Below are 15783 nucleotides of genomic sequence, written 5' to 3' on the forward strand. Positions count from 1 at the left end.
AAAATTCAAGGAAAGAATTGAACATGAGCATGTTTAGATTTTTGCACAGGAGAAGTAACTTGGCAGTAACTTGAGAGCTTTACAAGTGCCTATCCCCATTTTCAGTAATTCCAGGAAACAAGATAGATCCTAGGCCTAGAAAATTAAAAAAGATGTAAACATAAGTTCTCAGGTGTGATAGTTATCAAAATAGATTTTTAAAAAAGCCTAAACAATRTTATATTATTCAATGAAGAATTTAAGACACCACTTTGACTGTGTAAACTGTCTTTTTTCATAACACAGACCATAGAACCTTGCCTAGCAATTGGTAAGCCCATGCTTTTTGCTAGAGCATACTTCAGAGAGACACTGCTCAGGTGCAAAGCTATAAAGGAATGAAGAATCTACCATATGCTTTATTGTTTTTCAAATGGTCAATCAGTAGTACTGACAAAGTATTTGCCTTATTTGTATTTTGAATTTGTCTTCTAAACACTAAGCCTCAGCACATTGTCTTCCTCCAGCTGCAGTGACCATCTTCAGCTAAAATCTTTATTTCTGTGAAGGTATATATAGATCACTGTCAAATATAGCTTGAAGTTATAYTGTATATTAATTATATTAATAAACAAAGCAGTATCTTGCTATGAAACAAGTTTTCTTGACATAGAATTATTCTTTGGAGATTTCCTCATCTCTTTGCAATATCCCTGTTTTCGTGTTGACACCAGAAATGTCTTTCAGTAATTCTTTTACTAATGTGATATACAGTGATAAGATCAATTTTCGGCTTCTACTCAAGTGTTCTTATGTTTACATCTGCCCTTTCAATAATACTGTGTCAGGAAAAGTTCATGTTCAGATGATTCTCTTCAGTGACCTTAAAGTTATTTTCATAACCAACTTTTTTTTTACTCTTCGTAAATGATGTTTCATTTGTCTGCTTTGAAATGCACTTTCAAATGTGCCCACCATACCTAGCTAACTAGCTTTTGTATAAGAGTGCTGTTCCTATTTTGGGTCTCAACTCTACCAGCTTTGATCTTCTGTGTGTTATCCCAGATGTAGAAAGCAACAGATCTCAGAATCTTGTAGGCACTCTCACAGARCAAGTTCACATTTGCAATTCTCGAAACTTCTGGTCTCCTAGTTTCATTTTCTTTTCTATGGCCAAGACTGAATATGTCTGGTGTTAATTCAATGGATTAGTGTGTTGGTTTTCTTTGTGTTGTGGTTTCTTGCAATATTATTGATACAAATGAGTATGGACCACAGTTATGCATTCCTTGTGGCAAGGGTATGTATAAAAGATCACTATGTGTTCTTATGATAATTAGCCTCCCTGTCAAGAAGTGATGGTGTCCTTTAGTTTGACATCTAAGTTTTCTTTCTCACTATATTGAGATGCTGCTCCCCTTTTTTGTATGCATGTCTTAATTTTTTTTTTTTTTGAATTATGAGCAATGAATTGAAAACTTCATTCATAGTTGTATGGCATGGCTGAATTCTAAAGAATCTGTGGATGTGACTGCATACCCTAACAGATAATAAAACACAAGGCCAGTAATTTGCATGCTAAACACAATTAGTTCATTTATTTTGATATTGTAAATRATATCTATCCAGGCACCCGGCATCCTGTCATCCATTAAAAATACAATCTGTACCAATAAAAACAAAGCATCAGCACATCACATCTCACAGAAGACAGCCAGGCAGCCAAAAATATAAAAACCACTCTCTCCACCCTTCTAATCCCCAGTGGAAACCCCATAGCCCTAGCCACCTCACCTCTGTCAAAAAGTCAAATAAATAGAACATCACACTCCAAGGTTGCTAGACTCGAATTATGACCAAACCACCACAGCCATGAATTTTTTAAGGCAGACAGCCTCAGCTAAGAGAGAGGGATGCAGTTAGCTTTGGCGTATTCAGACTCAGGCTCTCGTAGAAAGAGCTTCTGACAGACTTGCTATGGAGAACCCTCCTATTTGTTTTCCCATTCAGTCTGGGCAGCTTTGGATCTTGAAAGCTCATGACTTTCAGCTATGATGCTCCRTCCTCGTTCTAGGTGGTATTTCTTAGGAGGCACAGAGTGGTGTTCTGGCTGGGCGGTTGCTCTCAGTATTCAGTTGGGAAGTAACAAAGTGAATTGTTCCAACTTCTGGCCAAATTTAATTTCAGTCTGGACTCGTGCCTGAACTTCTGCCCTTGGAGCTACCTGTGGGAGCAGTAATGTGAATACAAGAACTGGAATAATAGATTAGAAAATGCATATGACTGATAATTTGATAGCACACAGCAGCATAATCAAGAGCTGAGACATCCAGGGCCACTTTTGGCAAAGCACTCTCAGGCAGAAAGTTTTGAATAAGGATCCACCCTCCCCTGCCTTCGTTCCCTGGAGTGGTTTTAAGTACTGAACAGCTGYTCTCTCAAAATCAGAAACCTTTAAGAAGTCAAAAAAAAGTCACTTGTCACTTGGGAAAATCTGAATTTATGCAAAATGATTAGGTATTAGGACAGTCTTTAAAATTCTCTTGTTTTTGCAAGTAATTCCACAGCTACAGTCCCAGTCTTGTCTCTAAGGGTAAGAAAAGGTGTGGTAGCTAAATAAGTCTTTCAATTTGTCACTGACCATGTCAGTAGTTCTCTTTCTACTTCAGCAACCAGTGGAAGCTTTGAGGTTCAATTCACAGTAACGTTGTGAGTAGCATAGAAGAAGCAAGAGTTTAGCTGAAAGAGCCTTCGGATGACTCTGAGGACTCCAACTGAACGTGATGCTTTCAGAACGATGGTTAGTCCTTTATTTTAGATCTCAGTAGCTATACARAGGTTGCATAAAATTTCTGGGAAAGGGTTATATTTAAGTGTTAATACAATAGGAGGCACTTTACATTGGGCTGCACGAAGGCTAGAAGTCAGGAGCCTCTGTGACCTGTTCYAGTTTCTGTCTTGTTGAGTGATCACAGGCTAGTCCTTTAACGTCTTAGTCTTGAATTTCCCTGTTACAATGCAGGGGCACTGCTATTTATCGTCAAATGCAACATTGCAGGGTTTCATCGWACAGCTTGATTTATATTACAACTGAGGGGCTTCAAATAAAAATASCCTAATTGTGGACTGGCTCTGTATATAAGGAGACAGCCCTTGCCCTGAATAATTCTAGATACAAATCAGTGAGGGAGGCTAGACTTTGAAAGACATTTTGCTATCCATGTTATTCAAATAGGAAGCCGGGACACTGGAAGACGAAGAGCCAGGATAAGTTACCACAGGGAAATTCTCAGCACATTGACTGCACTGTGATTGCTGCCCCTGTGCACATCCCTTGTTGTGCATAGTAGCTTCCAGCCTATTTTCACTGAGAACTGATCTAACTTGTATTGGTTTCCTATTTCACTTCATAGCAATTCTTCATCTAGCCAGAATCACAGCAGAGGTACTCAATAAAGTTAGGTACTAGTAAAGCCTAGACTTGCTCTAAGGATGCAGCACAGTATTGATGCCAAAATCGCCAAATATGACGATCTATTAAACACTTAGCACTGGAGTCAGAGGGGTTTCCAGGGCTGTTTTCTCTCTGGCTTATCTTCGGCAAYTCTTCTGCTCTCCAGCTGACTAGACCTTATTTTGGAGCTCAGACAAATCATTGTGGGGTTTCTTTCTATAGTGAAGACTGCAACACAAGTTACACTGCGTCTCTCTCCCCAGGTCTAGAGAACTGCATCTCAGGGGCTTCTTAGCCATAGATGCTATCCTTGTACCAAATAATCCTCAAAGGTTTTTTATTCTGTGAATTTACCTAATTTCCTTTGAAACTGCAAAATTACTGACAATTTTTGTATTGTTTAGTATCATTTACATTTAGAATCACGTTTTTATTCTGATATCCTATTATCACCCATCAGTAGGGCAGAGGTGGTAGGAGTGAGCTTTGAAGTGATATTCCCCCGGCATGTACACACCTAGGATTTGTGTTTGAATGAGACAGAAATAATAAGCCATGCAACCAGAATAAGAGGTGATTTTCATATTATTGACTTGCTGTCAGGTTGGTTCCACTTGTAATTTTCCACTCAACCAAAAATGCCCTGGGAGTGTTTTAATGTGGTTTCTGTGCTGGCACTTAATTCTAGAGAATTCATTATAGGCAGTCCCTCCAGGTTTTATGGATAGTTTTCACCCCTGTTGAAATGAGATTTGTTATTTATTTATTTATTTATTTATTTCCCTGTTAAATATCTAATTTTGACTTTATCAGCCACACTACTTCTCACTGTTTGTCCCATTGTATAAATGGTTTAGGCAGGACACTCTCTATCTTCCAGCTGTGGTTTTCCTCGGGAAAATATCTAATAGTATAAATGGTTGCATAGACATTTTTCCCAGGGTGTAGACATCAGCTTTCATTTAATAAGCCTGTGTAAATAACCCCTGGCAAACAGACAGGGATTATATTGTATATGAGAAGGTTGCATGCTAAGCATTATTGATTTTGTTGCATTGGCTGAGGTTTAAGGGTGCATCATGATAAGAGACAATGTTAGAAAAAGCCAGTCAGAGACATGTAATGTACAACTAGATGTATGCATTAAGGCCCAGACCAAAAGATAAGATATTACCAGTAATGCTGTTTATACCTCTCCATTGCATAAAGCTTCCTTAATCAAACTCGTGAGGTATTATTCAAAGTAAAATGAGGGGAGTCAGGGTGTTCTGCACGGACAGCTGCAGGCTGATCAGGTTTTCCTGTGGCAGCAGAAACTCCAAAGATAGCCTTGGTTGTAAAAATTTTGCTTCCAAATGGAAATATGTCTCCACTGTTGCTGTAAAAGGTGAAGACTGAGCGTAAGCCGAGAAGTCTGCCTGGTAGATTGCAAAGAAAAGAGCACTGATGTCTTGGTTTTCCTGAGTGATTTTATTACTTCTTATCCTTCTGCTACAAAGATGACTCAGGGGCAAAACTGATGCCACAACCTCATGTTGCTTTTGGTGAAGGATGCACTTACTACACATGCAAGAAAGATGCACCACAGCTGGTTGGAGGGTCTGTAGACTTCAAAGAGCATTGCCATTACATATGATGATAAGATCCTGACCCTCATTTTGGACTCCACTGGACTCATCGATTAATATTCCTGGAAGCACTGAGCATGGAAAAATGGGTATTTTCTTCTACAAGCTCAGAGTAGGCTGGAAAGAACAGAGCTGGCAAGATCCCACTCCTGAAACAATGAGAGAACATGACAAATAGAAAGCTTTTTCATTTGGAAAACATTAATGTCATTCTTATGAAATTTATGGTTAGATAATACCTGTGTTCCAATAGTACCAAGAATGTGTAATATGCTGTGTGAAGGAAGGATCCAAATTTTTTAACCCAGTCTCAGAAGCAACGAATGAAAAGCATGAGGAAATGACCAACATATCTATGTAATCTATATAGTCTAGACTTGTTATCTTACCCCTTCCCCAACTTCCCCCATAATTTTGCCAACCTTTCCTCTAGCCAATACATACTTGGGAACAGACTTCCTGCAGAGCTAATTACCTCTCATTGTGCCACTCTTGTTATTGTACCAGCTTTGTCTCTCACCATAAATTGCTGGCAAGCAATATGCTGGCAGCATAAGATGCTGGCAAGATAAGAAGTCTAGACTCTCTCTGTATAACATGTACTTACATATGTATTATATATGTTTATATGTGTGTGAGTGTGTGTATTTATTAATATACATTAGATATGCTACTGTGATGGATCTGATTGGATCAGTCTTTTCGTGACTGCTAGGTTTTTACAATTCACTGGCTGTGCTAGGTGCCTCGCGGGCAGATACGGAGACACAATTCCTGCCCTCTGCCCCATGCTCCAACCCAGTGTGTTTGTGAGATACTATAAAACATGACCCAACAAAATTTGGATTAATAAGAATCAGGGAGGAATCAAGGGAGTAGCATTACTCAGATGACATAGTACTTCAGCAAAGGCCAGTGCACAGTATGCTGGAATAAAAAATAGTTTAGGTATCAATAAATAAAACATAGAAATCTGAGTTGGCTGAAAAAAATGACACAGTTTATCTTTTGCTATTTCCATTTCTGACATTTAGAGGCAAATACGATGCCAGAAACATCAGGGAAGAAACTGAGTAAGGAGGGATTCAAGCTGAACTTATGACTCTGAAAGGCATTTTTAATCAGTTAGGTTCCAGTGTCCTGGCTTATATAAATGTAGGAATGTTATTCACCTCCTTTGCAAAAAAAAAGAGAAAAAAAAAAAGCCCACAACAAAACATCCTAAGGGGTTGTAATAACATGCCAAAGACATCAAAGCCAATAAGAATGGTTAAAAAAAATTAAAAAGAAAAGAATTTTATTCTCAGGAAATTGATTCCAGTGAAGTATACATTTTTTTGTCAGGTAAGGGTTCATTTTGGTTGAACTTCCTGTCAGAAAAAATTACAGTAGAATTTTCTGCATTGGTGGGGGTAGCAAGTAATATTTCGCATACGTCAGCACACCATGACAGTTGTGTTTGTGCATCTCTCAACTCGAGCAGTCTCTTCTTGTTGTCTTTTCTAATGTTTTGTTGATATACTTCTGTGTTGCAGATATTGATGAATGTGCTTCAGACTCCCACCAGTGTAACCCCACCCAAATCTGCATTAATACTGAAGGGGGATATACCTGCTCCTGCACTGAAGGCTACTGGCTCTTAGAAGGCCAGTGTTTAGGTAAGTTCTTCAGAAATGCTCTCTAAAAGCCCTTTGGCAGTTGGTTATCCTAGTAAAAATTTCTTCTCTTCCCTTATCTCTGTTGCTTTCGTCGTTAGCAAGGTCGGATTGTTGTTCTGATAGTTTCCAAGGGTCCAAACTTTCACAGTTTAGCTGCAAAAAAAGGAGGCATGGTGCAATATGGGATTTGTGCGTGCGTGTATGTGTGCTGAACTGATTTTACTGAGCATCTTTGTCGAGTACACAGTCAACCTTAGGCTACGTGGAAACTCATGTCTGTCTTATTTTGGTAAGTGCCAACAGTACGCTTGGCAGAAAGACTCTCATGGAACAAAAAAGCAGGCGTGAATGCCGCACGAGAGGCATCCACATTACACGTGGGATTTCCACATTCCTAGTCTGAAGGGATCCCCTTTCACTTGAGATGAATCACAAGCATATGTACAAAAAGTCTCATCTGTTCCCAAACTGACATGTCCTTTCCACSTAGTTTACAGTCCTGCCCCCAAAAYATCAGTATTTGATACCGAGAAACAGACCACTAAATCCCTGGATTCAACCAACCCTTTTGCATGGGGACAAGAGAAAACATAACTTTGAAGTGGGTGCAGTTTCTGTAGCTTCCAAGCACTTTTTGTTTTGATTTGATTTGCTTTGGTTTTGCTATTTTTCTTGCAGCAATGTCCTGTCATCCTTTTAGCTCAGCCTTGCTGAGAAAAACAGTGCTCGCCAACAGCACAGGAATTCGGTCCAGCTCCCCTCTCCCCAGCCCATTCCCTCGCTTAACCCGCCCGTGGGACGCTGAAGTACAGCGCTCCAAGTGAGATAGGACGCAGCAGCTTTTTTTTAAAGTTTGCTCTTCAGTTTCTTTCCCCTYGGCGCGGGCTCTTTGCCTGCCAGCTCTCCAGAGCTGGACAGTCCTGCCACGGTGCCTCAGCTGGAAGGAGAGCAGGGTTTCCCTGCCCGTTCTTCCCTGGGGCTTGCCCAGTTACTTTCTAACTTCCTCCGCCTGTGTAGCAATGGCAGTGAAGGACTGACTCACAGCTGCTCTTCCAACTGTTGCCAAGGGCGGCTGTAACTCGTCTGGCAGGCTGAGGGCACTGGTGGGGATGGACGTGATCTCCATCCAAACGCGGCTCTGCATGGCCGCGGCCAATGTCAGTGACAGGAAGTCTCCAAGCCCGCTGCTCCTTCATCTCCAGGAATTCCTTTTCCCTCAGACAAAGTAGRAAACTGTATTAAGTGCACCAGGTTAACTGGGATTTCCGAAAAGAGCCTGCTTAGGAGAAATGTCGAGCGGGCCCTCCCTTGCCCGTCCTCAGCGAGCACGCAGAAGGGGGACTTGGAGGMGGAAAGCAGCTCGTGCAGTGCAGATACGCCGACCTAACCTTGTGCCGGAGGTGGCACGGGCACACGCGGCAGGGTGGAGGTGATGGGGAAAGGAGAGGGCGGCTGCTCCGCATCATCTGTTGTGTTACTCATTTAGTTCTCCCAGTCCCGGCCCAAATTTGAGGACCGTATGCACCATTAGGAGTTTGGACGTGGATCTAAAGCACTTTGCTTCTTGATGGATATACCAGAGAACTGAAGTGGCTGCTTTGCTTAGGATTGATTTGAGCATCTGCTTATGCCATTTAAAAAAGGCAGTAACATCCCAGTGCTTGATTTAACTAATTATGGTGTAGAGCATTGCAAGACAATGCAAACTGTGTTTAGCGTCACTGCATTTTTCTGTAAGTAAGGGGTAAAACCAGTCTCATATAAGTTTCTCATACTTTTCTGCTGGCACTGGAGAAGTGATTTTTGCTGGTATAAGGCAGTAAAAGACCAATTAATGTAACTAGAGGGCTGAGCTGGGTTTTCAGAGTCACGCTCTTTCGGTGCACTCTTGTATACTGCAGTTAGAAGCTACACTATACTACAAATTTAGTCTAATTATTCCAGTAATGTTTACACAAGAAGAGCTGATACAGCAGTGTCCATATGAACCACTCGCAAAAAGAAGCCCTGTAAAAGTAACGTCCTGTCCTCAAGACATATCAGTCTTGAAATATAATCTGAAAAAGATGAAGCATTTATTTAAATTAATGCATTGTGCTAGTGAAATGAGGATTTGGGCCAAGCCTAACCCTCCTGTACATACCATAGCTGGCCCTGGCCTTTCAGGTTATCTTGCTATTTAGACTGAAGTGAAAAATGAAAACTAATAAGGGTAAAACTTAGTGTCAATGTCCTTGTTATTTTATATAAAAAGAATTTTCCCAAGACTTCTGACATTTTCAGAATGGCTTCCTGAGCCTTTCTATGGCAAAATTTCCCCAATGAGGCCAACAACATAGACTTGAATTACCGGACGTAGCTACTTATACAACAGTTTCACATCATTGTTGTTTCTGTGGTATTACCACATCATATAAATGTTCAGGTCATTCAAGAATTCAGTTTCTCAAAACATTCTTAATATTTAACACCAAAACAGGAAGCAGCCAATTTAGCTAATAAATAATGAACTACTGGAATTTATGTAGATATCTGCATATGTACGTATCCAAGGGAGAATACTACCATTCTGATTTTTCTKTGTTTTGGAACTTATGATGAAAGTCACTTCACCAAAACCTGTGCCTTTGAGTGGGCACTCACTCTTGCAGACTAACTGAAAATAATAAACTTAATTTTCTAYTGCACTAACTTAACTTTATGCCTGTAGAACTGGTTCAGGCTAAATTGATACGGAACTGGTTTAACAGAAAAAGAATTAGACTCAGTATGTCTGCTAGGAAAGTACGAAGACTATAGAAGGTCTAATTCAGATAATTCAGCTTTCTGAAATTGTTGGAAGCTATATGTGCTGACTTACGGGGTATGGAGCACTCACAGAATCACAGAATGGTTGAGGTAGGAAGGGACCTCTGGAGATCATCTAGTCCAAACCACCCTGCTCAAGCAGGGTCACCTAAAGCATGTTGCATAGGATCACATCCAGGTGAGTTTTGAATTCTCTAAAGAAGGAGACTCCACAGCCTCTCTGGGCAACCTCTTCCAGTGCTCTGTTGCTCTCACAGTAAAGATGTTCTTCCTTATATTCRGATGGAATTTCCTATGTTTCATTTTGTGCCCATTGCCTCTTGTCCTGCTGCTGGACACCACTGAAAAGAGTCTGGCCCATTCTCTTGAATGCTRCTGATGCACCCTCCCTTAAGGTGGGTCGACGCTGATAAGATCCCTTCTTGGTCTTCTCTTCTCCAGGCTAAACAGGCCCAGCTCTTGCAACCTTTCCTCCTAAGAGAGATGCTCCAGTCCTCTGATCATTTTCATAGCCCTACGCTGGACTCTCTCCAGTAGTTCCATGTCTCTCTTGTACTGGGGAGCCCAGAACTGGACACACTACTCAAGATGAGGCCTCACTGGGGCTGAGTAGAGGGGGGGCAGGATCACCTCCCTCGACCTGCTGGCAACACTCTTCCTAATGCACCCCAGGAGACCATTGGCCTCCTTCGCTACAAAGGCCCATTRCTGGCTCATGGTCAACTTGTCATCCACCAGCACTCCCAGGTCCTTCTCTGCAGAGCTGCTCTCCAGAAGGTCAGCCCCCAGCTTGTACTGGTGCATGGGGTTATTCCTCCAGGGTGCAGGACTCTGCACTTGCCCTTGTTGAACCTCAGGAGGTTCCTCTCCRCCCAGCTCTCCAGCCTGTCCAGGTCTCTCTGAATGGCAGCACAGCTTTCTGGTGTGTCAGCCACTCCTCCCAGTTTGGCACCATCAGCAAACTTGCTGAGGAGGCACTCTGTCCTTGTTGAACAAGACTGGACCCAATACTGATGCCTGGGCGACACCGCTAGCCTCAGGTCTCCAAATAGACTCTGTGCCACTGATGACGACYCTCTGAGCTCTTTCTTTCAGCCAGTTCTCAATCCACCTCACTGTTCRCTCATCTAACTTGCACTTCCTGAGCTTGTCTAGGAGGATGTTATGGGAGACAGTGTCAAAAGCCTTGCTGAAGTCAAGGTACACAACATCCACTGCTCTCCCCTCATCTACCCAGCCAGTCATTCCATCATAGAAGGCTCTCAGATTGGTTAAGCAGGATTTCCCCTTGGTGAATCCATGCTGACTACTCCTGATCACCTTCTTTTCCTCCATATGCTTGGARATGACATCCAGGATGAGCTGTTCTATCACCTTTCCAGGGATGGAGGTGGRGCTGACTCGTCTGTAGTTTCCTGGGTCCTCCTTCTTGCCCTTTTTGAAGACWGGAGTGACACTGGCTTTCTTCCAGTCCTCAGGCACCTCTCCTGTTCTCCATGACCTTTCAAAGATGATGSAGAGCAGCCTGGCAACAACATCCRCCAGCTCCCTCAGCACTCGTGGGTGCATCTCATCAGGTCCCATGGATTTTGGAGTGTCAGGTTTGCCTAAATGATCTGTAACCTGATCTTCCTTGACCAAAGGGAAGTCTTCCTTTCTCCAGACTTTCTCCCTTGTCTCCAGGCTCCGGGATTCTTGAGGGCTGCCCTTAGCAGTGAAGACTGAAGCAAAGTCTCTGCTTTCTCTGTATCCTTCACCATCAGGGCCCTCACCTTATTCAGCAGCAGGCCYGCATTTTCCCTAGTCTTCCTCTTGCTACCAATGTATTTCAAGAAGCCCTTCGTGTTGTTCTTGACATCCTTTCCCAAATTTAATTCCAAAYGGGCCTTAGCCTTCCTCGTTTCACCCCTGCATGCTCTGACAGCGTTCCTATATTCCTCCCATGTTGCCTGTCTGTTTTTCCACATTATGTGTACTTTCTTCTTCTGTCTGAGTTTTGCCAGGAGCTCCTTCCTCATCCATGCAGGTCTCCTTCCCCCTTTGCTTGACATCTTACTCAGGGATGCACCAATCTTGAGCTTGGAGGAAGTGATGCTTGTATATTAACCAACTCTCTTGGACTGCCCTTCTTTCTAGGCCTCCAAGTAGGTCCCTGAAGAGGCCAAAATTTGCTCTCCTGAAGTCCAGGGTTGCGATCCTACCTATTTCCCTGCTTCCTCCTTGCAGGATCTTGAACTCCACCATTTCATGTTCACTGCAGCCGTGGCTGCCCCTAGCCTTCACATCTCCAACCAGAGCTTCTTTGTTTGTTAGCACAAGGTCCAGCAGCACAGCTCTCTTCGTTGGCTCCTCCACCTCCTGTGTCAAGAAGTTATCATCACTGCTCTGCAGGGGCCTCATGGACTGCTTGTGCCTAGCTGTGTTGTCTTTCCAGCAGATATCAGTGTGGTTGAAATCCACCAGGAGAACCAGGGCCTGTGATTGTGAGGCTACTTCCAGCTGTCTGWAGAAGGCCTCATCTACTTCCTCTTCCTGATCAGATGGCCAGCAGTAGACACCCACAACAGTGTCTCCCATGTTAGCCTGCCCTTTAATCCTTACCCATAAGCTCTCGACTTGCTCTTCATCCACCCCTGTGCAGAGAGAGCTTGATACATTCCAGTTGCTCTCTCACATAAAGAGCAACTCCACCACCTTGCCTCCCTGGCCTGTCTTTCCTAAAAAGCACATGGCCATCCATGACAGCATCCATGATAGTCATGTGAGCTATCTCACCCATTCCTGTAATTTCAGTGAGATCATGGCCCTGCAAYCGCACACCGATCTCTGATTCTTTCTGTTTATTCCCCATGCTGCATGCATTGCTGTACAGGCATTTCAGAGAGGTGATTGAGCATGCAGGTTTCCCAGGAGGAGTGCGAGGGGATCTTCTGTAGTCATGTCCAGTATGCACTTCCCCAGCTGCATGCACCTAATGGAGGCAACCCAACTTGAGCTGCATTTTGCTGATTACCCTGTCTCTATAACTCTCCCCAACCCTCCTCTTTCCTAGTTTAAAGCCCTCCTTACCAGGCTGGCCAACTTGTTGGCAAAGATGCACRTGCCTTGCTTAGTGAGGTGGATCCTATCTCTCCCCATCAGTTGTCAATCTTCAGAGTCCAGTGRCTGTAGAAATCAAAGCCCTGTTGTCAACACCAGCAGTGCAGCCAGTTGTTAACTTGGAAAATCTGTCTGCTCCTCCTCCCAACTTCCCCCCTGATTGGCAAGATTGAGGAGAAAATCACCTGGGCTCCCAGACCCTTGACCACCATCCCCAGAGCTCTGAAATCCTAGTTGATGATTTCCAGTTTGTCTTGGTATCATTAGTGGCCACATGGAAGAACAGCAGAGGGTAATAGTCTGATGTGTGGACAAGCCTTGTCAGTCTTTCCATGATATCTCATATTCGAGCCATAGACAAGAGATCTGGTCAGCGGATCAGTGCCTTTGTCCCGTGCAGCAGGGAGTCATCTCACAGTAATCACTCACCGGTTCTTCTGGGTGCTCCTGCAGGGCACAGGGTCTATCAGACCAGTTGCTTCCTTTGAARCCAGCTCCTCTTCAGCTTGGAGGGCACTAAGTCTGTTGCTTGATTCAATAGAAGCTGCATATTCTCAGCATCACTGAAAATTAGGCCAGGCATCATTTCCTCAGAGTATGATTCCTTTTGGAAGTGTTTATTTGAATGATGTCATCTTTGTAGCTTAGTGTTTTGTTGATTGAATGSTCCTTTTTGATACTTACTTGAGAGCCTCAGGATAGATGTTCAGATATCTATGAGTCTTCTATCATCAGGCAAGATTGGGATTTTTTTCAAYTTATCCCCAGACTTTTACATAATTATAATTTTTCCATACACTGTTCTGATTTCAAATTTGAAAAAGAAAAAAAGCAAGAAATAATTTACTATTGCAATAAAACATTCCACAGTGGCCTTATATACATGAAGTACTTACAGAGAGAGTCTTCCAGTGCCTATTTCTCATCTGCTGTACTTATAATAGCTGCTGAGAACAGCAGGGATGGCTATTGAATCAGGGGTAATATTTGCTCTGAGATCTTATGGGAAACACCCATAAGGAGAATCTGAATGAGAACTTTATGTTCAGARGCGTCATTGGAAAGATGCAAGCTTTGCAGGTAGCCATAAAGAAAGCTCCATAGATCAAAAGCCAGTTGATACCAAAGGAAATGCAAAGCTTTGGAAGCGACAACTGCATCAGGTCTTTCATTCCAGTTCCTAGGCAATGAGCAAGATTCTTCTTACATGTACGTATTTGTAGGGTTCATGGAAGATTTTTAGGGTACTATCATTCGGTAAATTAGCCCTGTTTATCTTACAACATTTTATTTTGCTYGTAACAGTCAAATGTATCTATTTCTAATGCTGCAATTCAGCCCAGACTAATTTTTGGCAGCAAATTAGTTTTTCATATTTTAGATCATGTAGTTTGTCAGTTGAAGATTCATATAAAATGGGAATGGGAATGTGACTGTTGGAGAAAAATCATTAAAGTATATCTTGTCAAAAAAAGAAGCAGCACTTAGGAACAAATACTTCTTGCTTTTCTAGGTAAGTAGCTTTGGTATATGTAAAGGTGAAAAAATGACTTCTCTCCCGATTCTGACAAAACTCTGATACAGTGCTGACTGTGYGTGTATTGACTGGCTATCCAAGCTGCCAGGAACGCTTCAGAGTCACCGCTTAAAGGGGCTGACCCTGAGCTTTCTGATGAGATAGCRTTAAACAGAATGTTACATGCATGACAGTCAGTTCACAGGCATTGATATACAATCAGAGGTTTATAAAAATACACTGCTGTGTTCTTTTGGGTAGAGAAATGTTTTAACTAGAATTCTGGATCTGAACACCTGAAAGTTTGGCTGTTAGTTCTGTGAATAATATGTTGGCTAATTTCTCTGTTACTGGTATAGTTGATTCAATGTGTGTGTTAATTTGTATCTGCTTTTTATCTTTTCCATTTGTAGACATAGATGAATGTCGCTATGGCTATTGCCAGCAGCTGTGCGCTAATGTACCTGGTTCATATTCCTGTACATGCAACCCAGGCTTTACCCTCAATGATGATGGAAGATCATGCCAAGGTACTGTCTATGGTCAACCATGAATGAAAGCTTTGGTCCCAACCCTGCAACACCCTTAAAAACTTGTTTAGTTTTCAGAATACAAGTAACCTTCCTAACATTGCATTCGAAAGTGTTTATAGGTTTGTCTGCCTGAGATAGTTCTGTAGCCCCCACGTGAATGTATGTGTTTGTCTTCACCTAGAAGGGACACAGTGTAGCAATAGAAATATGCACAGAGGCCCTGACCCTCTAAAATGTAGTTACTCATCTCACTAAAATTGCCAAGAGATAGGCAGTGAAGTATTTTGAAATTCCGAAGCTATACAACTCTTTTGAGTCAGGAAATCTCTGACAGATAAGGAAATTAGTCCCATGTTTCCCAATCTTCAGACTAGTGACCTGAGCATTAGACCACTTTTTGCTGTGACGTGCTACCTGAGTCAAAGTAGATATGACCTCTTCGTAGAGGCTCTCCGTAGCTATCCAATACTGCTAAGCAGCTTCCCACGTACTCCAGGAAATAGTCTGTGCTAATGACACGAGGATTTCCAGAAGCTGAAATATGCTTATATGCTGAAAGGAAAAAAATTGGTTCTGTCATAGCCCTAGGTTTACATGAGGAAGTGTATTCCACATTATATAATTTTCCCCAGGTATATCCTGCTGCATTTTGTCTCAGGTCTTTACGACAAAAAAATCATTGAATAATTCAAAATAACATGATAAACATGGAAGCCTTTGTAATAAATACTTTACCCCCATGTTCTGTATTATTCTTTTTTTTTACTACAGTCAGAGCATGTAGATTTCCTCTGTGGTTCTTCAGTTGTGAGTGACCATCTTTATCCATCAGAAATGAGATCAGGAGCCAACAGTTATGTTAGAGCTGAGCCTCACTGATTTATTAAAGAGGCAGCCTGAACACCAGCATTGGTGAAGACATTCCCAAATACTTTGTTTCCAGGCGATCTGGAGTTTCCAGTATGCCTTTCTCAGTCACCACCCTGAATTCCAATAAATAGTGACTTCGTTAAATTTTTTCAGACCAAACCATTTTGCCTGTACAGCTAGTCTCTTTGATATGATTCACAGCAATGAATAGAAAACAGAGTTTTGGGAGAAGTCACTG

At 42.2% G+C, this 15783-nt stretch overlaps 1 protein-coding gene across 1 annotated transcript in view; it reads left to right on the forward strand.

Annotated features, from left to right (window-relative positions):
* Window positions 1-15783, forward strand: part of FBLN5 (fibulin 5) — a 54817-nt gene that overhangs the window by 25560 nt on the left and 13474 nt on the right. The window contains exons 5-6 of the mRNA XM_085317541.1: window positions 6597-6719; window positions 14556-14672. Coding sequence (XP_085173667.1) covers window positions 6597-6719; window positions 14556-14672 — 240 coding nt within the window. The remainder of the gene's footprint in view (window positions 1-6596; window positions 6720-14555; window positions 14673-15783) is intronic.

This window comes from Rhea americana, unplaced genomic scaffold, assembly GCF_003343005.1.
Source record: "Rhea americana isolate MKP2758 unplaced genomic scaffold, rheAme1 scaffold_5, whole genome shotgun sequence".
In the NCBI taxonomy this organism is placed as follows: domain Eukaryota; kingdom Metazoa; phylum Chordata; class Aves; order Rheiformes; family Rheidae; genus Rhea; species Rhea americana.